Below are 25945 nucleotides of genomic sequence, written 5' to 3' on the forward strand. Positions count from 1 at the left end.
AATGGTAGGCTGAACATGAGCCTGCAGTGTGCCCAGGCAGCCAAAAGGGCCAATGGCATCCTGGCCTGCATCAGGAACAGTGTGGCCAGCAGGAGCAGGGAGGTCATTCTGCCCCTGTACACTGCACTGGTTAGGCCACACCTTGAGTCCTGAGTCCTGTGTCCAGTTCTGGGCCCCTCAGTTTAGGAAGGATGTTGACTTGCTGGAAGGTGTCCAGAGAAGAGCAACAAAGTTGGTGAGGGGTTTGGAACACAAGCCCTGTGAGGAGAGGCTGAGGGAGCTGGGGTTGGTCAGCCTGGAGAAGAGGAGACTCAGGGGTGACCTTCCTGCTCTCTATAACTACTTGAAGAGAGGTTGTAGACAGGCGGATGTTGGTCTCTTCTCCCAGGCAACCAGCACCAGAACAAGAGGACACAGTCTCAAGCTGTACCAGGGGAGGTTTAGGCTGGATGTTAGGAAGAAATTCTATACAGAGAGAGTGATTGCCCATTGGAATGGGCTGCCTGGGGAGGTGGTGGAGTCCCCATCACTGGAGGTGTTCAGGAGGAGACTTGATGGGGTGCTTGGTGCCATGGTTTAGTTGATTAGGTGGGTTGGATTGGTTGATAGGTTGGACACAATGATCTTGAAGGTCTCTTCCAACCTGGTCTGGTCTATTCTATTCTAATAGTTGGGATTGATTCCAGTAATTAAATTTTTGATATAATTTTTTGGATTTTTTTTGCTTGATTTGACCTTTTTTTGGTGTGTGGGTTTGGGTTTTTTTTGGCTGTTTTGGTGGTTTGTTGGAGTTGTTTTGTTTGTTGGTATGGGGGTTTTTGTTTGTTTGTTTCTTTTTAATGTCCTCTGTCCCAGAATCAGCCCTCATGATCTCTTTAAGCCAGTAGTTACTGGCTGCTGAAGATCAGTGTTAGGAATGTGCACACTGCCACAGTGTGCTGTGATGCTGACCTGAAGAATGGGGAATCAGCCATAGTGTGTTGAGAAAGAGCCCTTTTGATAGGAGAGTTAGTGATGTAAGTGTTTGTATGCTGCACAGGCTTGGCAAAATAGGCTTGAGGCACAAGAAACACACTCCAGGATCTTGCCTTAGTTTTTCACCTGAGCTCTATTGTACATTCTTCTCTCCACAATCAAATGTAGAATAGAATCATAGAATCAATAAGGTTGGAAAAGACCTCAAAGATCATCAAATCCAACCTGTCACCCAAGACCTCATGACTACTAAACCATGGCTTCAAGTGCCACATCCAGTCCCCTCTTGAACACCTCCAGGAACAGTGACTCCACCACCTCCCTGGGCAGCACATTCCAATGGCCAATTACTCTTTGTGGGAAGAACTTTCTCCTCACCTCCAGCCTAAACCTCCCCTGGCACAGCTTGAGACTGTGTCCTCTTGTTCTATTGCTGGTTGCTTGGGAGAAGAGACCAACCCCTGCCTGTGTACTTAGCAGGAATCTGTTTTCTTACAAGTAGATTGAAATTGTGAACTCTCTCATGTTCATATGGAGCAATTCTGTTGCATCTCAGATTTTTCTGGGTGCCAGGATGTAACTCCTGAGAAGAAAATGTGTTTTCAGAAGAGGTACCTCAAGAGCAAGGACCTACATGCATGTATAGCTATTTTAAATAAGTTCTGCAGCTTAAACACTGGAATCCAAAGTATTGATTCCTGTGTTTTCTGAAGTAACTTTCTCGCCTGGATTTTTGCATGGGGTTTGTTGGAGGAGATCCCAATTCTGTAAAATGAAGGACTGGAAAATTCTTGGATGTAGCCACTCAGCTGGGATTTTTTTTTTTGTGTGTGTCTGCTTATAGGTGGCAATGTCACAGCAGCATTCTTAGCTCAAAGGAGCAGTGAACCCACAGGGCCTTTGGTATGTCTTTTCACTTACATTTCTTGTGTTGGTCCCTATCTTGCAGTGTTTAATAAGGGAGGAGCTGACAGCAGTGTTTGCAGGGCGTGCTTGCAAGGGCATCATTTCCAAGTCAGAAAAAGCAGAGGAGCTTCTGTGTGTGTTTGTCAAATCCACATGAACTGCTGCTCTGCAAATACTTTTTTATTCTCAAAAGGCATCAATTTTATCTTTTTTTCCTGGCTAAGACAAATGTTTACAGAGCAGCAGAAGCAGTGGCTGTGATTAGATGAGTTAGTGAAGTATGTGTGTGGGTGGAAGTCAAAAGCAAAATTAAAAGGGCAGGTTAGAAGTTGCTTCCTGTTTTCAGCTACCCTAGAGGTTTTACACAAGCTGTAATGGGATGTGAGATCACTGGAAGCCATTTGACAAAAGAGAAGACCCACAGAGGGTACAAGGTTACACAATTTGAACATTGGAAAGGCTTCTTTTTCATGACATCTAATCTGTGTATGCTGCTGTGTGGAGAGCTTACTGCTTCCAGCATCTATGTGAATGCCAAGCATCATCTGAAAGAGAATCACAGAAAAGTAGAAGTTGGAAGGCACCTCCAGGATCAAGTCCAAGCCCCTTGCCAAAGCAGGATCATCCAGGGTAGTCAACACCTTCATGTGGGCAGGTTTCAGGGTGATCCATGCTCATTGGTACTTAAGCAATTATTTTCCAGTATGAGGATGATTGGGGGACTTGAGCATCTCCCCTATGAAGAGAGACTGAGAGCCCTGGGGCTGTTTAGTCTGGAGAGAAGACTGAGAGGGGATCTCATCAATGCCTGTCAGTATGTGAGAGGTGGGTGTCAAGTGGAGGGGGCCAAGCTCTTTTCAGTGGTGCACAGTAATAAGACAAGAAACCACAGGTCCAAGCTTGAACATAGAAGATTTCACCTCAACATGAGGAGAAACTTCTTTACAGTGAGGGTGACAGAGCCTTGGAACAGGCTGCCCAAAGAGTTTGTGGAGTCTCCTTTTCTGGAAACTTTCCAAACCCTCCTGGATACATTCTTGTGTGGACTACCCTAAGTGATCCTGCTTTGGCAGAGGGGTTGGACTTCATCTCTGGAGGTCCCTTCCAACCTCTAGTACTGTGATATTATTGAAACAGTCTTTTAATTTCTTTGACCAGAAATCTGCTGAAAAGTTCTGACTTGGTGTAGGCTTTGCTGTGTTTATAGCAGTCTAGAAATGGCTCAAATGAGTCAAGGTGCCTTTTTTTCCCCTTGCCTCTTATGCTTAGTAGCCTTAAACCACATTGAATTCTGTTCTTGTTCCTTCTTTATGTTTTCCCTTCCTCTTTTGCACTTCCTACTTTCAGGTTAATTCTGAGTTCTACACTGGCTGGTTGGATCACTGGGGGCACCGTCACTCTGTTGTGCCCACACAAACCATAGCTAAAACACTCAGTGAGATCCTGGAACGTGGTGCTAATGTTAACCTGTAAGTGTCTGTTCAGTAGAGGGTTATTTAGGAGGGGTTTTTTGGTTTGTCCAATTCAGCAAAACCTGATTTTAAATGGATGGCTTTCCTTCCTTTTTAGGTACATGTTTATGGGTGGAACTAACTTTGCCTATTGGAATGGTAAGAAATGATTTCATTTGTATTGCTGATGTAGGGGAGCTGTTTGTGAATGTAGGCAGCAGTGTATGCTGTGAAAGCATAAAAGCTGTGCCTGAGAATCAGAGAACGGTTTGGGTTGAGGGGGACCTCTAAAGGTCATCCAGTCCAAACCCCCTGCAGTCAGCAGGGACATCCTGCACTAGTTCAAGTTGCTCAGAGCCCTGTGGAGCCTGATTTTGAGTATCTCCAGGGATGGGGCCTCAGCTGCCTCCCTGAGCAACCTGTTGCAGTGTTCCATCACCCTCATGGTGCAGAACTTGTTCCTAATATCCAATCTCAGTGTACTCTCCTCTCATTTCAAACTATTGCCCCTCATCCTATCCCTGCAGGCCTTTGCAGTCCCTCTGCAGCCACCTTGTAGCCCCCTTTAGGTACTGGAAGATTGCTATTAGGTCTCTCTGGAGCTTTCTCTTCTCCAGGCTGAACACCCCCAGCTCTCTCAGCCTGTCCTCATAGCAGAGGTGCTCCAGCCCCCTGATCATTTCTGTGGCCCTCCTCTGGGCCTGCTCCATCAGGTCCATGTCCTTCCCATCTTGAGAGCTCCAGAGCTGGATGCAGCACTCCAAGTGTGGTCTCACCAGAGCAGAGAGGCAAAATCCCCTCCCTCCATCTCTGGCCATGCTGCTTTTGATGCAGCCCAGGCTGCCATTGGTCTTCTGGGCTGCAAGTGCACACCGTCTGCTCATGTCCAGCTTCTCATGCACCAGTACCTCCAAGTCCTTTCCTGCAGGTGTCTGTGGTAGCAGTTCACCATCTACTGCCAGCATGTTGTACCAAACACAGATGGTATTTATCTTTGGAAATGCTTCTTTTGCTTCACTCAGCCCACTTAAAACATGGATACATTTGGTTCTCCTCAGAATATTGCTGCAGGTGGTCTGACAGGGCAGTGTGAGCTCAGAAGGATGTTGTCCTCCACCCAAGAATATTTTCTCTATTCCAAATCAGAAGGCCTACACTGAATCTAGAAATGTAGCAGTCCTGGCTGTGGTTGGAGGGGATTCTGAAGTTGATAGCTTTGGAAGAAAGCCAACTGTTGCACTTTTTGCATTGCTGATGTTTTTGTTTTGCTCTTCTCCCCTCCCTCAGGTGCTAATATGCCCTATATGCCACAGCCCACTAGCTATGACTACGACGCTCCTCTGAGCGAAGCAGGGGATCTAACAGAGAAGTACTTTGCCTTGAGGGAAGTTATTGGTATGGTGAGTGTCCCAGGGACAGAAGCAGCCCTGTTGTACTGCAAACTCTCTCACTCTTCTCTTGGTCTGAGTCACTTCTGAATCTACTGTTTTCTGCAGGTAAGGGAAGTGAAGCAGAACAAGGCAGCTAAGCCAACCTAACTGCTTGCTGTTACAAAGATCTTGCACTTCTCTGGCTGTTCTCTGTCCCCATGGCTCCCTCCTTTCTTTCAAAACCAGGGGTACAGGTGCAGGTCTGTATCCCAAGCTTCATGTTTTGGTTCTGGGCCTGTGTGAGAAGGAGTATGCCTATCCAAATGAACACAACTTGGTTTTGTGATGCCAAAAACTATAGCTAGTGGGACCATCTTGACCGTGCTGTGAAAATGCACAGTATCTCCACAAACTGGAAATTGAAGTGAAACATGGAGCCTGTATCTGGGTTTGGAATAGTCTTGGAGGCTGTTTGGATGAGGCTTTAAAACAGATTCCATGGGAATCCCAAGGCTCAGGTTGGTACTTGCTGTCCTGTTCCATGCCAGCCATGTCCCTGCTCACTAGAAGGTACATTTTTTATGAGAGCAGATCTCCCAAAAGTGCATTACACTTCATCTGGGGTTGAGTGTGGCTTTATATCCATACCTGTGGAAGTCCTGCTGTGGATCATTTTCTTCAATTTCTCTGTTATCCCTAAGCTTCCCACCGATGGAATAACTTTGATAGCCTCTCAAAGGGAATATATTGCCTCCATACAGCTTTTCTCATCAGAGAAATTCCCAAACTTCCTGCTTTTGAGTTGTTTTCTTCTAGGCAAGATCCTATCTGAATTGTAAGTAGTGCTCTAGTGCAGTGAGAGAGCTTCAGTAAGATCTGAAGTGTTCAGCATGACCTAACATATAGAATAGAATTAACCAGGTTGGGAGAGACCTTCAAGATCATCAAGTCCAACCTATCATCCAACACCACCTGATCAACTAAACCATGGCACCAAGCACCCCATCCAGTCTCCTCCTAAACACCTCCAGTGATGGTGACTCCACCACCTCCCTGGGCAGCACATTCCAATGGCCAATCTCTCTCTCTGTGTAGAATTTCTTCCTAACATCCTGTCTGAAGCTCCCCTGGCACAGCTTGAGACTGTGTCCTTTTGTTCTGGTGCTGGTTGCCTGGGAGAAGAGACCAGGCCCTGCCTGGCTACAACCTCCCTGCAGGTAGTTTTAGAGAGCAATATGGTCTGCCCTGAGCCTCCTCTTCAGGATAATCAACCCCAGCTCCCTCAGCCTCTCCTCACAGGGCTTGTGCTCCAAACCCTTCTCCCAGGCAACCAGCACCAGAACAAGAGGACACAGTCTCAAGCTGTGCCAGGGGAGGTTTAGGCTTGAGATGAGGAGAAAATTCTTCCCAGAAAGAGTTGTTAGCTGTTGGAATGTGCTGCCCAGAAGAGACTGGATGGGGTGCTTGGTGCCATGGTTTAGTTGATTAGATGGTGTTGGATGATAGGTTGGACTCAATGATCTCAAAGGTCTTTTCTAACCTGGTTTATTCTATTCTGTTCTGTTCTATTCTATCTATTCTAAAATCTCTTCAGAAAAATGACCTTTTAGACCCTCACTACACTTCTGTCAAAAGAACCCCAGGAGCTACCCAAGTAAGCACCCAGAAGTCACTGAATGTGCAGATTAAGACTTCATGAAGGCAGTTATTTGTGAGTGTGTATTAAAATGTAGGCTTTGGTGTCTTCAGCACATCTCACCTGCAGAAGTGTTTGCTCTGAAATGTGCACACAGGGCTGTGCTCAGGAAATGAAAGAACAGATGGAAAGAGTGGGCACTGCAGTAGATGAATAATGGCAGGGCAGGGAGAAGGAGATGATGGCCAGGAGAAAAGAAGGCTGTAGGCTCAGAATGGAGGGGACTAGGGTGTGGGGCAGAAAGCCACTTGAGGAGGCTTGCCCCTCCTCAAATATATCCAGGAAGTGGTAGACATTTTTCACTCCTCTCTGCTGATCTCAGGTGGCTCTTCATGGAGATACAGGGCAAGAAGTAAACAGAGATCGTCTGACAGAGTTCTTCCTTGTTGTGCATCCCTATGATTGGGCAGTTTGGAGCAGGACCAGTGGGAAGCTAATGATGGGACCTCTGGGGTTCATGGAGCTGTGGAGGAGGCTGTGGTGTCAAGGCCTGCTTCTCGACCAAACTAGCCCAGTAATGGTTAGCAGGTGGCAGTGGAGCCCAGTAACACTGAAAGGAAAGGCACAAGATGCTAAAACCAGCCTTCCAGTATCTGAAGGGGGCCTGCAAGAAAGCTGGAGAGGGATTGTTTACAAAGGCCTGTAGGGGTGGGACAAGAGACAACAATTTGAAATTAGAAGTGTAGATTTAGACTGGATTTAGGAACAAGTTCTTTACCATGAGGGTGGTGGAACACTGCAGCAGGTTGCCCAGGGAGGTGGTTGGGGCCCCATGCCCGGATATATTCAAAGTCAGTCTCGACAGGACTCTGGGCAACCTGATCTAGTGGAGGATGTCCCTGCTGAGTGCAGGGAGGTTGGAGTAGGTGACCTTTGGAGGTCCCTTCCAACCCAGACCATTCTATGACTCTAATAATTCCCATAGGGAAGTACTGTTAAGGAAGAGTCATGCAGAAATACTGCCCTACAGCCTTGGAAAGGTTGACTCGAGTTCTGTGAACTGGTGGTGACCACTGCAGAAAGGCTGTGGAAGACAGTAATGCAAATGTGTGCCATGGGGAGGGCTCCAAGGACACTGTGATTCTTTGGCAGCTCATGTAGTCACTACCCTGTCTACCATAACCTCAAGTTGAAGAGTTATTTAAAGTTCTTTGTCATATGTGATCAAGTCAGACTTTTCTGAAAGCCTCCTCCACCTTAGACTGGACACAGCTGCAATCCTTTAGCACATGGAGGTCATCTATTTTTTAGCCAAAGCAGAAAGTGAGAATTCACTCAAAGTGTGTTTGTATTTAAGATTCATATATTTGCTGTTTGCTTCTTTCCTGTCTAGTACAAGGAGTTACCAGAAGGCCTTATCCCTCCCACAACACCCAAGTTTGCATATGGGAAGCTTCGCTTGCAGAAGGTAAGTGAATATCTGTGATATCCTGTGGATCTTTCTGTAATGCTGCAGCTTTCTTTAGGGATCAAAAAATGAAATGTTTTTGGGGATATCCTGGCAGTCTCTGGCTTCCACACCAGAGTGGGTCAGAGTGGCTGGAGAGCAGCCAGGCAGAGAGGGACCTGGGGGTACTGGGCGATGGCAGGCTGAACATGAGCCTGCAGTGTGCCCAGGCAGCCAAGAGGGCCAATGGCATCCTGGCCTGCATCAGGAACAGTGTGGCCAGCAGGAGCAGGGAGGTCATTCTGCCCCTGCACACCGCACTGGTTAGGCCACACCTTGAGTCCTGTGTCCAGTTCTGGGCCCCTCAGTTTAGGAAGGAGGTTGAGTTGCTGGAACGAGTCCAGAGAAGGGCAACGAAGTTGGTGAGGAGTTTGGAACACAAGCCCTATGAGGAGAGGCTGAGGGAGCTGGGGTTGCTTAGCCTGGAGAGGAGGAGACTCAGGGGTGACCTTATCACTCTCTACAACTACCTGAAGGGAGGTTGTAGACAGGCAGATGTTGGTCTCTTCTCCCAGGCAGCCAGCACCAGAACAAGAGGACACAGCCTCAGGCTGTGCCAGGGGAGGTTCAGGTTGGATGTTAGGAAGAAGTTCTATACAGAGAGAGTGATTGCCCATTGGAATGGGCTGCCTGGGGAGGTGGTGGAGATCATTGGAGGTGTTCAGGAGGAGACTTGATGGGGTGCTTGGTGCCATGGGTTAGCTGTTTGGGTGGGTTGGATTGGTTGATGGGTTGGACGCGATGATCTTGAAGGTCTCTTCCAACCTGGTCTGGTTTACTCTATTCTAAATAAAGACTGTTTATTCTAAAGAAGAGAACATTGAAAGAAAATTGTCAGGTAGGAGTGAGCAGAGCTTGGGAGTTGGGAGTGATCTCCAGAGGTCCCTTCCAACCCCTAGCATCCTGTGATCCTGTGAATCATGCCCAGGGTGGAAAATGAGATGATGTTTGTTATCTGGAGAGAAAAATAACGTGGAGCATATGCCTGAAGTTTTGCAAACCTGGAATGAATACATTATTAACACACCAGAATCATAGTTGTGTAAGATAACTCATGGAATTGTTTTGGTGGGAAAAGACCTCAAAGTCCAACCTCATGGTGATTCCTAGTCATAGAATGGTTCAGGTTGAAAGGGAGCTTGGAGATCATCTACTCCAATTGCCCTGCCATGGGCAGGGCACCTCTCAACTAGACTTGGCTACTCAAGGTCTCTTCCAACCTGCCCTTCAGTGCCCTCATTGAGGAGGCCGCCACAACCCCCCTGGGCAGCCTATTCCAGAGTCTCACCACCCTGGTACTCAAGAATGTCTACCTAAGATCCAATCTAACACTACTCTCCCTCAGCTGAAAACCATTCCTCTTTTCCCTAATGGTAGACACCCTCATGAAAAGTCCCTGTCCAGCTCTCCTGCAGGATCCCTTTAGATATTGGAAGGCAGCTCTATGGTCCCCCCAGAATCTCTTCTGCAGGCTGAACAACCCCAGCTCTCTCAGCCTGTCCTGATAGCAGAGGTGTTCCAGCCTTTGGATCACCTTTGTGGCTTCCCCTCGCCTCACTCCAACAACTCTGTGTCCTCCTTCTGCTGGGGTCACCAGGACTGGAGGCAGTATTGGGGTGGGGTCTCAGCAGAGAAGAGTCAAGGGGCAGAATCCCCTCTCTTGCCCTGCTGGCCACACTCCACTGGATGCAGCCCAGCACACAGCTGCCTTCTGGACTGCAGGTGGGCACTGCTGGCTCATGGTGAGCTTCTCATCAATCAATGCACCGAAGGCTCTTCATTCAGCTGTTTCGAGGTGGAGGATTACTGCTGGTGGTGTCCTGAGTGCTGAAACTCCTCATGCTTTGATTTTGTGCCTTGAAAGTGGCAGCTGCTGTTGCAATCAGCAGTGCATCTGATCTGTTATGCACTGCAGCTGAAGCAGTGCAGACTTTGCTAGTGATAAGGCTTTGCAGACTCTTTCAAGTCATCCCACTCAGGTGGTGGGCAGAAAGACTTTTCTGGAGGAAAGCAATTCACCAGCTAAGCTGAAACATATATTTGTCATTTGCAATGTCCTTTGAGTATCTTCAGAACTTTTAGTGCAGGGGATGCCCTGTGAGTTTTCACTGAACTGGTTTTATTTGGTGGTTATTCATTATATTAATACCCTACCACAGGAAGGATCTGGAGGTGCTGGAAGGTATCCAGAGAAGGGCCACGAGAATGAGCAGAGGGCTGGAGCTGCTCTGCTATGAGGACAGACTGGGGGAGTTGGGGCTGTTCAGTCTGGAGAAGAGAAGGCTCCCAGGAGACCTAATTGTGGCCTTCCAGTATCTGAAAGGGGCTACAAGAAAGCTGGGGAGGGACTTTGGATGGTGTCAGGGAGTGATAGGACTGGGGGGGATGGAACAAAACTAGAAATGGGTAGATTGAGATTGGATGGTAGGAAGAAGTTCTTCCCCATGAGGGTGGTGAGAGACTGGCACAGGTTGCCCAGGAGGTGGTGGAAGCCTCATCCCTGGAGGTTTTGAAGGCCAGGCTGGCTGTGGCTGTGAGCAACCTGCTGTAGTGTGAGGTGTCCCTGCTTGTGGCAGGGGGTTTGGAACTGGCTGATCCTTGAAGCCCCTTCCAACCCTAACAATTCTGTGATTCTATATACCCTTATCAGTACATCCACCACTCCTGCTAGCATAGATTGCCAGCACTTGAGAGCTTCTTGTGGTTCATGGCTCTCAGACAGGGCTAATTTCACTACAACAATGAACTTTCATGTATTCAAGAAATGAATGCTGCAGGAGGCTGAAGTCAGACACCTGGCTTACAAAAGAGAAGCCAAATGACTCAGGCTGCTGAAATACTGCAGCTTTGACCCTGCCATCATACTGGGAGCCCTGTTCCTGCACCCTCTCACCTTCTACAATTCCTGCTTTTTTGGTGGGCAGGAGGTATTTCACTCTCCACTCAGCACTTTCAGGAATCCAGATGGCATGTTTCAGTTGCTAGATGTGAGGTTCCTGTGATTGCTTTTGCAGGCACTGTTGTCTGCATTGAAAGCCTCCAGAATTGTTTTCTGGGAAGAAGGCTGCTTGTTGCTCTGTGAACCCCCTGGTTAACCTCAAAGCAGCAGTTTACTTCTCTGCTTGCTTACTCTGCAGCACAGGACAAGTCTTACATCACAGAGTTTGCAGAGTCCCACCCAAAGCCACACTTCCAACTCCATGATGCCTCCTAGCCCCTGCTGGGACCAGGTCCAGTGCACCTTATCTGGTTTACAAAATCATTTAAGACTAAATAGGGTAAATTCATCTTGGATAACTCTTGATAGAACTAAATTGTATCCCTACTTAGCCCAGGATGATTCCAAGATAACTCAGTGGAAATCAGTGGCATTTTTCCCTAGATTGTAAGTACAACTGAGCAAAACTTAGCAAACATATGTTTATAGGGCTAAACCCTGGGTCAGTTCTCATTTTCTGGGTCAGTTCTCAGAGTGGCTGGAGAGCAGTCAGGCAGAAAGGGACCTGGGAGTACTGGTTGACAGTAGGCTGAACATGAGCCAGCAATGTGCCCAGGTGGCCAAGAAGGCCAATGGCATCCTGGCCTGTATCAGGAATAGTGTGGCCAGCAGGAGCAGGGAGGTCCTTCTGCCCTGTACTCAGCACTGTTTAGGCCACACCTTGAGTCCTCTGTCCAGTTCTGGGCCCCTCAGTTTAGGAAGGATGTTGAGATGCTGGAAGGTGTCCAGAGAAGAGCAACAAAGCTGGGGAGGGGTCTGGAGCACAGCCCTGTGAGGAGAGGCTGAGGGAGCTGGGGTTGCTCAGCCTGGAGAAGAGGAGGCTCAGGGGAGACCTTGCTCTCTACAACTCCCTGAAGGGAGGTTGTAGCCAGGAGGGGGTTGGTCTCTTCTCCCAGGCAACCAGCCCCAGAACAAGAGGACATATTCTCAAGCTGTGCCAGGGGAGGTTTAGGCTGGATGTTAGGAATAAATTCCTCCCAGCAAGAGAGATTGGCCATTGGAATGTGCTGCCCAGGGAGGTGGTGGAGTCCCCATCACTGGAAGTGTTTAAGAAGAGCCTGGATGAGGCACTTGGTGCCATGGTTTAGTTGGACTCGATGATCTCAAAGGTCTTTTCCAACCTGATCTCTTCCATTCTATTCTAAACAATAAAGTATTACTTTTATTTGCATGAATGCATAGGAAGTTTGGAACAATTGGGTTTTTAAGCATTGCTCCACATGGGCAAGTTTCTTTCAGGGTCCATCAGTTCTCTGTACTGTGTTCTAGTATGAACGTTCCTGTAAGGATGTTGCCAAGCCCAGTTTTGGGTTTTCTTTGATTTCTGGACAGCTGCTAAGTGGCCAGATATGCAAACTGTCATATTTTGGACTGAAATCGACTGACCTTCCTGGATCTGCTGGTTTTTGTGCTGCAGGTGGGCACAGTGGTGGAGGTTCTTAACCGGCTGTCACCTACTGGACCAGTGAAAAGCACTTACCCATTAACCTTTGTTCAGCTGAAACAGGTGAGGATGCCTTCAGGAGGCCTTTGCAGTAGTTTTGTGAAGTTTGTTTGAACAGCCCTTTGTGGGCTTTCTTATGCCCAGTGTTTTACACCTCAGCACAGAAGAAATAGCATACAAAGGTGTCCAGGATTTTTGCATTGGAGACCTGTCTGTGTTCTGCACTGTTCCTGTTTAGTGCCTGAGACTCTCCTCTGTCCAATTCTGTGCTGCCCAGGCTTTCACCTTTACCTCTCTTCTCTGAAGTATTGATTTTTCAGGTTCTTAAGAGACTTTTAAAAGTCTTTTCCTTACTCTATTTTTGCTTCTTCTCTCCCCACCTTCTGTCAGAGTGAGCACAGTGGCTGAGACAGTCCCATGCTCCCCAATATTCCCTCTCTGTCATTCCCTGCATCACTTTCCCTGTCAGTTTTGGTGTCTTTCTGTGCCTTCCCTCACAGTCAAAGGTCTTTGATCACTTGCTGATGAGGGACTCTGCCTCACTGTTAAGGCTATGTGGCTCCTTGATCACCTCCATGCCAAATCCAGCAGAGACTGGAGTGTGGGTGCTGATTGCCTGCAGCTGAAATAAAGTGCTCAGAGAATGTGATGCTGCTTGTAGCTGGGGAAGAGAGAAGGGGGGAGCAGTTCCAAAGATGCTTGGGACGTGGCACTGAGCTTAAAGCTCAAATTGTTCCTCTCTAAACCCAAGAGAGAAGCTGCAGGTAGTATGTTATGGCTGGGGGTAATTTTGTGGGGGAATTTTTTCCCTCATCCTTTGGCTTTCCCACCTTTAGCACTCTTGAGAGAAGGAGGCAGTCAGCAGAGCTTCTTAGCAGATTTCAATTGTTTTTCCCCATTCCTTGCCTTCCCCTTTTCTGGGCACCTTCTTGCAAATCTCAGAATGCTAGCACAATGTAAGTGATTTGCTCTCCCTTCTTCCTGCCAGGGTTATGTTCTAATCCAAGAATGGAAGGTAAATGGGTTTGTGGACACTTGGTGGAAGAGCTGATGCTTTTTATGACTCATACTGAATTTGTGTTTGACTTTGTGTTGAGAACTAATCTTATGACTCTGACTGTTTACCGTTTGCTTTCCCCATGGGAATGTTAGAGGGAAATATTCTGAGATGTGCCTGATGTAAAACAGGTAGTTTGAAAACCAGGTGGTATTGACTTGATGAGACCCTGGCACAGGTTGCTCAGGGAGGTGGTGGAAGCCTCATCCCTGGAGGTTTGTGCAGCCAGGCTGGATGTGGCTCTGGGCAACCTGCTGTAGTGTGAGGTGTCTCTGCCCACGGCAGGGGGGTTGGAACTGGATGATCCTTGAGGTCCCTTCCAACCCTGGCAATTCTATGATGAATGTGTTCATTTACAGGCATCAGCTGAGAGGTGCACTTGCAAGTTTATTACAGAGTCAGTTCAGAAGGGGTGTTTGCAGCTATCTTTTGTTTTAATGAGGAAATAATAGTGTGGGTTGAGAGCTGCTTGGGTTTTGCTGAGGAAATGGCTTCCTAGCCAAGACCCTTATCTTTCAAAGTTACATAAATGTGCCCATGAAGCACTGAAAAATGGAAACTCTGTGGAATTTATACCCCTTGCTTAAAGGTCAGAGTGAGCTCTAATCTGAAGCTGCTATCTGTGGTAGATGCTATCTGCAGTGAATGAAAGTTAGTGCTTCAATCTGAGCACGTAGGCAGGAATGTGGGACCTGAACTGAAGCTACTGAATTGCTGGACTCACTAATCTCTTTGGGATTGTGTTTTTGTTTCTTGTTTTTTTTTTTCCTGTCCTTTTCTTAGTACTTTGGGTTTGTACTGTACAGAACTGCACTTCCCAAGAACTGCACGGAGCCAGCGCAGCTCTCTTCACATTTCAACGGCGTCCATGACCGTGCCTACGTCTCCGTGGATGGGGTAATGGATGCATGTCTGCCATGAGTGACCGTCACAAAAAGCATGCCCACAGGCTGCCTGCTTGGAAGGCTTTCTCCACATTACCAAAACAACTTTGTCAGATAATAGAATAGAACAGAATTAACCAGGTTGGAAAAGACCTTCAAGATCATCAAGTCCAACCTATCACCCAACACTATCTAAGCAACTAAACCATGGCACCAAGTGCCACATCCAGGCTCCCCTTAAACACTTCCAGGGATGGTGACTCCACCACCTCCCTGGGCAGCACATTCCAATGGCCAATCTCTCTTGCTGGGAGGAATTTCTTCCTAACATCCAGCCTAAACCTCCCCTGGCACAGCTTGAGAATGTGTCCTCTTGTTCTGGTGCTGCTTGCCTGGGAGAAGAGACCAACCCCCACCTGGCTACAACCTCCCTTCAGGGAGTTGTAGAGAGCAAGGTCTCCCCTGAGCCTCCTCTTCTCCAGGCTAAGCAACCCCAGCTCCCTCAGCCTCTCCTCACAGGGCTGTGCTCCAGACCCCTCCCCAGCTTTGTTGCCCTTCTCTGGACACCTTCCAGCAACTCAGCATCTTTCCTAATCTGAAGAGCCCAGAACTGGACAAAGGTGTGGCCTAATGTTATGTCATCAGAAAAGGCTCCAGGGAGAACTAATTATAACCGTCTAGTACCTGAAGGGGGCGTACAAGAAGGATGGAGGCTGCTGTTTACAAAGGCCTGCAGTGAGAGGATGAGGGGCAATGGGTTCAAACTAGAGAAGAGCAGATTTAGATTGGATGTTAGGAACAAGTTCTGCACCATGAGGGTAGTGGAACACTGCAAGAGGTTGCCCAGGGAGGTAGTTGAGGCCCCATCCCTTGAGATACTCAAGGTCGGGCTTGACAGGGCTTGATGTGAGTTTAATTGGAAGCTGAAACAGCTTTTAATCACAGATAGTTACAAAATGTTTTCAGTCACTAGGCTACATTTGAGGACTGGCTTTTCATCTACCAGGTGAATCTCAACATGCTAGGATTCTAACAGCTGAGTGAATTGAAATCATGCAATCATAGAACTGTTAGGGTTGGAAGGGACCTCAAGGATCACCTAGTTCCAACCTCCCTGCCATGGGCAGGGACACCTCACACTACAGCAGGTTGCTCACAGCCACATCCTGCCTGGCCTTATAAACCTCCAGGGGTGAGGCTGCCACCTCCTCCCTGGGCAACCTGTGCCAGTCTCTCACCACCCTCATGGGGAAGAACTTCTTCCTAACATCCAATCTGAATCTACTCTTTTCTATTTTTCCAACCCCCCAGTCCTATCACTCCCTGACACCCTCAAAAGTCCCTCCCCAGCTTTCTTGTAGTTCCCTTCAGATCCTGGAAGGCCACACTTAGGTCTCCTCAGAGCCTTCTCTTCTCCAGTCTGAACAGCTCTAACTCCCTCAGTCTGTCCTCATAGGAGAGCTGCTCCAGCCCTCTGATCATCCTTGTGGCCCTAAGTCAGCTAAGGAAGGAGGTGGTGTCAGACAGTTGCTGCCTAGGAGCACTTCCAGTTGATGTAGTGAAATGTGAATATTGGGATGGCAGCTTTTTGTGTGTGTGTGTGCTTGAATGCAAGAAGAAGAAATGAAAATACCTATCTATCTATTTTTTGAATACATTGTTCTGTCTGTTGTTTTCTTCATGCAAGTTGAAGAGTCAATATCAGAATTTGGTTGGTTTTCAATGGTTGTTCATAGAATGCTTTGGAGTCACTCTTTGCTTCCTCTCTGTGTAATTCATGTAGGTTCCTCAAGGTGTTCTTGAAAGGGATAAATCACTTAGGATAAACATAACTGGGAAGGCTGGAGCAAAGCTGGACATCTTGGTAGAGAATATGGGCAGAGTCAACTTTGGTAGATACAACAATGACTTCAAGGTAGGTAAAACCAATTGGGTTACTGGACTGTGGTGGCTTTTCCTCTTTTCCACACATGAAAAAGAAAGCAGTGGGTGGTAATGAGCAGAAAGATCAGGATGACCTAGCTGTAACTTCACCTCAAAACATAACTACTCATTTGAGTTTTTCCAGACACCAAAAATCAATGTGGAATTAAAACCTGACAGACTTTGTTGTTGGTTTTGGTTTTGTTGGTTCACTTAGGTTGTCTTCCAGAAGAGTATCAGCCACAAGGTTTTCAGATTGAGTTGAACCTGTAGCTAATGTTTAAAAATGTGCAAAGCTGTTGGGATAACCTCAAAAAATGGGTTTGAAATTGGTCTCAGTCTTGGCTGTACTTCAGGGCTGGTGAATCCTGGGGTTGTATTTGTGTGTGTATGTATACACAAGTATAGCTGTGCCTTATGTATCTAGATCTTGGCTGTACTTCAGGGCTAGTGAATCCTGGTGATGTATTTCTGTATTCTCTGCAGAGGGACCTTGCCAGGCTGGACAGATGGGCAGAGTCCAAGGGCATGAGATTTAACACATCCAAGTGCCGGGTTCTACACAGTGGCCACAACATCCCCATGCAGAGCTACAGGCTGGGGTCAGAGTGGCTGGAGAGCAGCCAGGCAGAGAGGGACCTGGGGGTGCTGGTTGATAGTAGGCTGAACATGAGCCTGCAGTGTGCCCAGGTGGAGAAGGCCAATGGCACCCTGGTCTGGTGTGGCCAGCAGGAGCAGGGACGTCATTCTGCCCCTAGACTCAGCACTGGTTAGGCCACACCTTGAGTCCTATGTCCAGTTCTGGGCCCCTCAGCTTAGGAAAGATGTTGAGATGCTGGAAGGTGTCCAGAGAAGGGAGCTGGGGAGGGGTCTGGAGCACAGCCTTGTGAGGAGAGGCTGAGGGAGCTGGGGTTGCTTAGCCTGGAGAAGAGGAGGCTCAGGGGAGACCTTCTTGCTGTGACTCACCAATGACTGTCATGGCAAACTGTTCATGCTGCCTTTTCAAGGCCCTTCCCTTTATCTGAGTGTGAGAGGGCAGCTGGTTCCCCAGTGTTTTGCCTTCACGTTGAGGCAGCATAAATGTTGCATTTCTTTCTTTAATAACAAGCCAGGTGATAAGGAAACCTAAGTGCTTAGTGCTAAATTTAGATAACTGGATAAGGGGTTAGAGATTGAATTAGGGAGGTGCTCAGTGTTGCTGTGGTTGAGCTGAAATTCACACTTAACCAGGGTTTCAGCCTTTTAAAGATTTAAGAGTGAAAGCAAGTTTGGTAGACAAATCCATTGTGAAAACCCTCTACAAGCAAGATCCCTCCAAACAGAAGAGGCAGCCTCTTCCAGGTAGCTTTGCCATATGTGTTCCTTCTTCCCAGACAATCCTTTCCTCACACTGTGCTTTGTGTTGGTTGTGAAGAGTAGGGATAATTACACCTTGGACTTCAGTTATTTTGTACTCTCAAAAGTAACTTCAGGGGAAGGGGTTCACAATATCACAGTATCACTTAGGTTGGAAAGGACCTCGAGGATCATCGAGTCCAACCTATCAACACAGACCCCATGACTAGACCATGGCACCAAGTGCCACGTCCAACCTCCCCTTGAACGCCTCCAGGATCGATGACTCAACCACCTCCCTGGGCAACCCGTTCCAATGCCGAATGACTCGCTCGGTGAAGAACTTCCTCCTCACCTCGAGTCTGAACCTCCCCTGGCGCAGCTTGAGACTGTGTCCCCTTGTTCTGGTGCTGGTTGCCTTGTGCAGCCTCACAGTTTGAAGCAAAGAGGGTTGATAATCCAGCTTCTGCTTGGCTGTTATTTTATTGTTGGGGGGGTTTATTTTGAGCTTGAAATGAAACTAAGCATCTGGCTTTTGAGAAGAAATCTTAACAGAATTCTGGGTTTAAAACATCCTGCCAGTCTAGGTTTTGTTGTTGAAGGACACAAGCAAGAATGGGATTTCTGTGATGGTTTTTCCTCTGTTTTTCTTTTTTTTCACATGCTGATTTCCACCTCTAGTGTTGTTTTAGCCTTTAACCTCTTAGGCTCCGGATGAGGAGAAAGTTCTTCACAGAGGGAGTTGTTGGCCATTGGAATGTGCTGGCCAGGGAGGTGGTGGAGTCCCCATCACTGGAGGTGTTCAAGAAGGGGCTGGATGTGGCACTTGGTGCCATGGTTTAGTAGTCATGAGGTCTTGGGTGATAGGTTGGACTATGAGTCTATGTGTATCTGTACCTGGACTGTTCCACAGACTTCTTCTGCCATCCAAATTAAGAAGGCTTAGTAGCCATTTAACCTCATTTTATGCAATCACACCATCCGTAGTGTTTAAAGGTGGCTTTAGGGAGGCAGGTTAGAAAGTTTGGGCTCCTCTTGTGTTGCATTAGAATCATAGAATCCATCAGGTTGGAAAAGACCTCAGAGATCATCAAGTCTAACCTATTATCTAATACCTAACACCTCTTGACAACTAAACCATGGCTTCAAGTGCCACATCCAATCCTTTCTTGAACACCTCCAGGGACAGTGACTCCACCACCTCCCTGGGCAGCACATTCCAATGGCCAATTACTCTTTCTGGGAAGGACTTCGACTGATGGCTAGGCAGAGTAAAGGCTAGGTTATATAAAGACAGTTTTGCCACTTGACTGTGCAGGTATTTTACTTAGATGCAACAAGAAGTTCCTGTTCTGTAAAGTGGGCATCTAGGTAAAGGTAGAGAAAGTTTGTGCTCCTGCTGCTGCTGAGGCTTGTGAAGTCAGTGCAGTGCTCCTTAGACAAGACAAACACATGATGTAGTATCAGCCCTCCAAGCCTATAGGAGATGTGGTTTTGCTTGTTCCTGTTTGCCATGTGGTGTTTGCAAGAGATCTGAAGCTGCACTGAAAAGCAGCTTCTGTGCAGGGTTTGTTCAAGCAGGTCTGTGGATGCAAGAGCAGTGCTTTGAAAGCCTGCAGCTGAAATAAAGTGCTCAGAGAATGTGAGGCTGATTGTAACTGGGGGAGAGAGAAGGAGAGAGCAGTTGCACAGATGTTGGGGGTGTGACATTAGTCAAGTAGGGGCTCAAAGCTCAAATTTTTCCTTTCCCAACCCCTAAGGGAGAAGCTGCAGGTAGTATGTTATGGCTGGAGGTAATTTTGTATGGGATTTATTTCCTCATCCTTTGGCTTTCCCACCTTTAGCACTCTTGAGAGAAGGAGGCAGTCAGCAGAGCTTCTTTGCAGATTGTTTCCCCCCATTTCTGGGCACCTCCTTGCCAATCTCAGAATGCTAGCACAGTGCAAATGATTTGTGAGGAAATGATTTGCTCTCCCTGCGCTGCACTGAAACAAGGCTTCAGAAACGATGACTCTAACACCGTGAAGATGCGTGCAGGAGTAAGCTGATGTTCCTTGCATTCTTAAATCATGACCTTACCTTGCTCCTGCATGCAGTGTGTGAGTAGCCTGGTGTGCTGCACAGGAGGTTCTGTAGAAGTGAAACAAAGACTCTGTGGGCTTGAAGCTGACTGTAAGCTTCAAGTGTTTCCCTGAACCGGGCTCGCGGCACATGTGCCTCGGTTTCGTGATACTTTCTGTTATCTGCAGAAGGCTCATAGGAAGTGAGTGCTGCTTTCTCTGCTGTTGTGCAGGTTAGTGTCTTGGGCCAGTGAGTCAGTGGTACCAAACCTCAGAGTTAGTATTTGTAATGCTTTTCCTGCTTTTTTGTTAAAGCACTCATTGAGTTCATGTTAAAGCAAAAGAGGAATTTGCACAGTTATGAGGGAAAAGGTTGGAAACCCCCAACCTGGGCATCAGTGAAAGCTCAAATCTTTGAAGAGGAACAGATCATAGAATCAATAAGGTTGGAAAAGAGCTCAGAGATCAAGTCCAACCTGTCACCCAACACCTCATGACTAACTAAACCTTGGCTCCAAGTGCCATGTCCAATCCCTTTTTTGAACATCTTCAGGGATGGTGGCTCTACCACTTCCCTGGGCAGCACATTCCAATGGCAAATTACTCTTTCTGGGAAGAACTTTCTCTTCACCTCCACCCTAAACGTCCCCTGGCACAGCTTGAGACTGTGTCCTCTTGTTCTGGTGCTGGTTGCCTGGGAGAAGAGACCAGCTCCCACCTGGCTACAACCTCCCTTCAGGGAGTTGTAAAGAGCAAGAACGTCTCCCCTGAGCCTTCTCTGCTCCAGGCTGAACAACCTCAGCTCCCTCAGCCTCTCCTCATAGGGCTTGTGCTCAAGACCTCAGCACAGACAATAAATGAAACCCTTTGTTCTCAGGCAGAGCTTACAGTTTGGTGGAGGGCAGGTGCTTGTTTTTTTCATGCACAGATTAGCAGCTGTTGCAAGCACTTCAGTTTGGTTTTTGTTCCTGACTTTTGTTGTAGCCCATTATCTTCAATGGCATGAACATAACTGTGTTATTTTGGGTTTGTTTTTATGCTTCCCCCAGGGGCTAGTTTCAAATCTAACTCTTGATGAAGATGTGCTGGTTGAATGGGAAATCTACCCTCTGGACATTGATGGAGCAGTAAAGCGTGACATGGGTGGCCACCTCGATCGACTGAAGAGATCTGTTGACCCTCAGCTGAGTTATGAAGCACCTACTTTTTACACTGGGACACTTGTAATTCCTGAAGGAATTCCAGACTTGCCTCAAGACACCTATGTCAACTTTCCTGGCTGGACAAAGGTAATACTTTTTGCTGTAAAAAATCTGAAGTCTGCTCAAAGCTACTGAAAAATCAAAGCCCACCTCTCTTGATGGGTAGAAATTGGTTGTAGCAGTGAGGTGCCTCTGCTTTCTCCTCCCCCTCTACTCTGCCCTGGTGAGGCCCCACTGGGAATGTTGCATCCAGGTCTGGGCTCCCAAGTTCAGGAGGGACAGATCTACTCAAGAGACTCTGAGGGCTATAAGGATGATGAAGGGACTGGAGCACTGCCTCCTGAGGAGAGGCTGAGAGGCCTGGAGCAGTTTAGTCTGGAGAAGAGAAAGCTGAGAGGAGATTTAATAAATGTCTACAATTATCTTAGGGCTGGGTGTCAGGAAGGAGGGGACAGGCTCTGTTCAGCTGCACCCTGGGATAGGACAAGGGGCAATGGATGTTAACTGCAGCACAGGAGGTTCCACCTCAACATGAGGAGGATCTTCTTCACTAGTAGGGTCACAGAACACTGCAACAGGCTGCCCAGGGAGTTGTGGAGTCTCCTTCTCTGGAGACTTTCAAGGCCCATCTGGACGTGTTCCTGTGTGACCTGTGCTAGATTCTGTGCTCCTGCTCTGGCAGCAGGGCTGGACCCAAAGATCTCCAGAGGTCCCTTCCACCCCCTAACATCCTGTGATCCTGTAAACACCTAGGAAATGGATTCCTTGCTTTAAGGAAACCTGGAGATGAGCCATTAAGAAAAGAGAAACACATTCAAAAGATTGATGGTATTGGTGTAGAAGGTAGAGCATCACAAAAGCCCACAGTGAGGCAGATCAGCTGTCAGGCTAGTTAGAAATCCTGCCTTTAGTTGTGTCAGAATGTGGGCACTGAAGTGTCACTGCTCTTAGAGACCTAAACATTCCAGTACAGGCTTCAGGGAAGCTCTTCTGATAAGTGTTAGGTAGCAAAAGTATTCCTTTTTGACATAATTAATTTCCTGCTATTAAAGTAGAGCAGGAAGAGGAGTTGCTGGTGATTTGTCTACAGAATTGTAGTAGTTGAAGCACTTCCCAGTAGGCAGAAGGCTGCAATTCATTGCAGGCATTTGGTGTTGCTGGCACTGAGCTTGGCTGAGGAAGTCTGACTTAGTCCCTGTTCCTGTCTGTGTGCATCTCTTACACAGTCACTGAATAAAATCCAAAAATAGTTCTTGGCTTAGCTCATTTGAGGAAGCACAGTGTCCTTAAGCCTCTCTGCCCCTGAATGTGTGGTTAGATTCTGCAGCTTTCAACAGAAAAGGGGGTTTGGAGTCAGGACTGCTCTTGATTTCTGTGGAACCATGAGTTGCTGACCCTTGCTGAGGGAAATCTTATTACTGAAGATAGAGATCCCTTCTCATTCATTATGCCTAGAGCATATTTGTAGTGTGTGTAGTATCATGATTTACTACTACAGAGCATACAAATTCCTCCTTGGAAACTGCAGTGTGAATTAGGACAGACTGCAATTGAGAAATGAAGTGCCTAGCTTTACTGGAAATAAAAACACAAAAATAAGAGTGATAACCAGAGACTGATTAAGATCAGAAAGAAGAGACCTGTCTGATCATACCTCCTGCAGTTGGTTCTTAGAGTGAGCTGCTTCCTACAGCGCTGCAGAGGTAGGCTGCAGTCTAGTGGGTGCCCTGATTCATCTGCTGCCTGGGGAGCCTGCATTAATGCCATGTTTTCTTCTAAAGCTACTACAGAAGCAAAGGAGTGAGCTTAACTTACAAGCTCTTCCCTTGACTTTTAGAATGCAGCAAAGCCAAGCCACAAAGCAAGATAAAGTTAATTGAATAAACTTTGAGGTCAAAGCGTACTGACACCTTGTCAGAACGGGGCAAGATAGGATCTTAGAGCACGGAAATGAATGCAGAGCTGAAATAACTCACCTGCCTTTGCAAATCTACCAGCTCCTGCAAAAATTTCCATTGCAGGCTTCACACCATCTGCTTTCTGAAACACCTGGAAAAGAGGCAGAAAAATACCTTTGGAACAGCTTGGGAAGCCACACTCAACATATTACAGCTGTGCTGCTGGAAATTCTTTATCATAGAATCACAGAATTGTCAGGGTTGGAAGGGACCTCAAGGATCATCCAGTTCCAAGCCCCCTGCCATGGGCAGGGACACCTCACACTACAGCAGGCTGGCCAGAGCCACATCCAGCCTGGCCTTCAAAACCTCCAGGAATGAGGCTTTGTAGTGGCTTAATGCCCATCCTGCAAACAGGGTGGAGGGCTTGCGAGTGCTCTGCCCTACCCAGACCTGCCCTGGGAAACTGAGTCTGTTCCACTCCCCCTTCCCTGCACAGCTAGGGTATAAAAGGGAGGGCACTGGAGTCATTAGCTCTCCTTTTTGGCTCCTGCCTCTCCTGGACAAGAGCTACTGCAGCTGCTTTCCTGCTCTTCTGCCACATGGTTGGGCCTGATCCTTCTCCCTGTTGCCACTGTGCCTCTTCAGAGAGAGAGACTGGTTTTGTATTCTTGTTTTTTTCCCCCTTTCCCCCCCCATCTATCCTTATTCCTTGCCCTTGTGAACCTTACCTGTTACTGTTACATATATATATATTGTTTAAAGACAACTCTTTACCTCTCTACTTCCAGGCCGACTCCAAATTATTGTTTGCTGGATTTGCTCCTTCCCTTTCCTGTTTTTTTCCTCTCTGTTGGGAGGGAGGAGGGGGGAGCAGGGGAGAGATTCTCAGCCTTGCCCCCATCTGAGCTCTTAACTCCCAGTTAAGGCTCAAACAACTACAGGTTTCCACCACCTCCCTGGGCAACCTGCTCCAGTCTCTCACCACCCTCATGGGGAAGAACTTCTTCCTAACATCCAATCTGAATCTACCCATTTCTAGTTTTGTTCCATTCCCCCCAGTCCTATCACTCCCTGACACCTTCAAAAGTCCCTCCTCAGCTTTATTGTAGCCCCCTTCAGATACTGGAAGGCCAGGTCTACTGCTGATACAGGCCAGGATGCCATTGGCCTTCTTGGCCACCTGGGCACATTGCTGGCACATGTTCAGCCTACTGTCGACCAGTACCCCCAGGTCCCTCTCTGCCTGGCTGCTCTCAGCCACTCTGACCCCAGCCTGTAGCACTGCATGGGGTTGTTGTGGCCAATGTGCAGAACCTGGCACTTAGATGTATTCAGCCTCATGCTCTTGGACTCTGCCCATCTGTCCAGCCTTGCAAGGTCCCTCTGCAGCGATCTCCTACCCTCACTTGGTGTCTGTCAAATGATTTAAATGTTCTCTTCTCTCTCTCTCTTACCAGGGGCAAATTTGGATCAATGGCTTCAACCTTGGTCGCTACTGGCCGGCCCGTGGCCCTCAGCTGACCCTTTTTGTTCCAGGCAACATCTTGGTTTCTTCCATGCCAAACAATGTGACGGTGTTGGAGCTGGAGCATTCTCCTTGCAGCACCCAGGAGTGTGAGATAGAGTTTGTAGATGTGCCTAATATCAATGCAACCACACAGTATGGCAGTTATGCCCCTAAGCCCTTTGTGAGAGACATGTGGGTGAATCCTTTATAATAACTGGAGGATTTCCTTGTCTTCTCCCTCCCTTTGATTCCCCTACCTTCACCCCTCCCATTCTGAGGACTCCTTGTTAATCAGTAAGTGGTTTAGATGAGGCAGCTTTTAAATTTCTTCAGAGACCTTTGTTTTTATTGTTGTTTTGTGGTTTGTTTTCTCTCATTTTCTAGAGTTCAATGCTGAAATTCTCTAGAAAAATAAAAGCTGTAGCTTACAACTTGCCCTGGACTGTGGTATTGAACTCAACTGGAAGAGAACTTTTCCATCAGTTTAGTAAAAACTGACCTTGTAGGCTGCTGACATGACAGTAAGCACTTTTATTTACCATGTTTTCCAGCTGGAGAGGAGACTATAAAAGGGGTGCAGAGTCCCACTAGCTTGCTGGGTTTACTCATGTTGGACTGGCAGGTCAGAGCTATGAGTATCGTCATTTTAGTCTGAATGGGTTCAATGCCTGTGTTGAGCAAACCTCATGGTCTTTCCCTGTCCCTGCAAGTGACCTTGAAAATTAAATTGGTTTCTTATGGCAGCAGTGAGAAGAATTGTATGAGAGTACTCAAATGCAAGCTGCTCCAGACAGCAGTAACATGGAGAAAGGGATCTTGTAGTCTGCATCTGTCCCCTCTTGGAAAGCAAATTTACTGCTTCTCTCCTGATGGCTCTGAAAGCTTCAGGTAAGTTGGGAAGTACAAGGTCATATACAGGAAGGATCTGGATGTGCTGGAGTGTGTCCAGAGAAGGGCCACGAGGATGATCAGAGGGCTGGAGCACCTCTCCTATGAGGACAGACTGAGGGAGTTGGGGATCTTCAGTCTGAAGAAGAGAAGGCTCTGATGAGTCCTAAATGTGGCCTTCCAGTATCTGAAGAGGGCTACAAGAAAGCTGGGGAGGGACTTTTGAGGGTGTCAGGTGGTGATAGGACTGGGGGGAATGGAGCAAAACTAGAAATGGGTAGATTCAGGTTGGATGTTAGGAAGAAGTTGTTCCCCAAGAGGGTGGTGAGACACTGGCACGGGTTGCCCAGGGAGGTGGTGGAAGCCTCATCCCTGGAGGTTTTTGCAGCCAGGCTGGATGTGGCTGTGAGCAACTTGCTGTAGTGTGAGGTGTCCCTGGCCATGGCAGGGGCTTGGAACTGGCTGATCCTTGAGGTCCCTTCCAACCCTGACAATTCTATGATTGTACTCTCAAATTCTCACCTCAAATGCAAAGTCTGGGGGCTGTGTGTTCAGTATCAGACATGGTTCCTTTTTAGATTAAAATGGTCTGCTCTGACCCTAGATTTGACTTTGCCCCAGGTTTGACTTTGCCGCGGGTTTAACTTTGCCCCGGGTTTAACTTTGCCCAGGGTTTAACTTTGCCCCAGGTTTAACTTTTTGTTGTTTATTTGTTTTTTACCTTTTTAATTTAAAACAAAAATACTATTTTATTTTCTTGGCACCATCCCTATGCAGAGCCCTAAACATGCCCTGCATGCAGTTTATTGTGAAGTATTAATCACCTCCAAGCCAGGCCTTGAATGTAAGGAATGGAACAGAATTGGCTTCACACTGGTTGTGGGTTCTGTGGCTTGAAGTG

The 25945-nt window shown here is 47.5% G+C and overlaps 1 protein-coding gene across 1 annotated transcript in view; it reads left to right on the forward strand.

Annotated features, from left to right (window-relative positions):
• LOC137448335 (transmembrane protein with metallophosphoesterase domain-like) overlaps positions 1–24587 on the forward strand; it is a 50707-nt gene extending 26120 nt beyond the window's left edge. The window contains exons 7-16 of the mRNA XM_068152774.1: positions 1820–1878; positions 3229–3350; positions 3451–3491; positions 4620–4732; positions 7732–7806; positions 12261–12350; positions 14128–14241; positions 16012–16143; positions 20596–20835; positions 24107–24587. Coding sequence (XP_068008875.1) covers positions 1820–1878; positions 3229–3350; positions 3451–3491; positions 4620–4732; positions 7732–7806; positions 12261–12350; positions 14128–14241; positions 16012–16143; positions 20596–20835; positions 24107–24367 — 1247 coding nt within the window. The 3' untranslated portion in view covers positions 24368–24587. The remainder of the gene's footprint in view (positions 1–1819; positions 1879–3228; positions 3351–3450; positions 3492–4619; positions 4733–7731; positions 7807–12260; positions 12351–14127; positions 14242–16011; positions 16144–20595; positions 20836–24106) is intronic.
• The last annotated feature ends 1358 nt before the right edge of the window (positions 24588–25945 follow it).

Source organism: Melanerpes formicivorus, unplaced genomic scaffold (genome assembly GCF_026170545.1).
Source record: "Melanerpes formicivorus ecotype bairdi unplaced genomic scaffold, bMelFor1.0.p_v2 SCAF_24, whole genome shotgun sequence".
Lineage (NCBI taxonomy): Eukaryota > Metazoa > Chordata > Aves > Piciformes > Picidae > Melanerpes > Melanerpes formicivorus.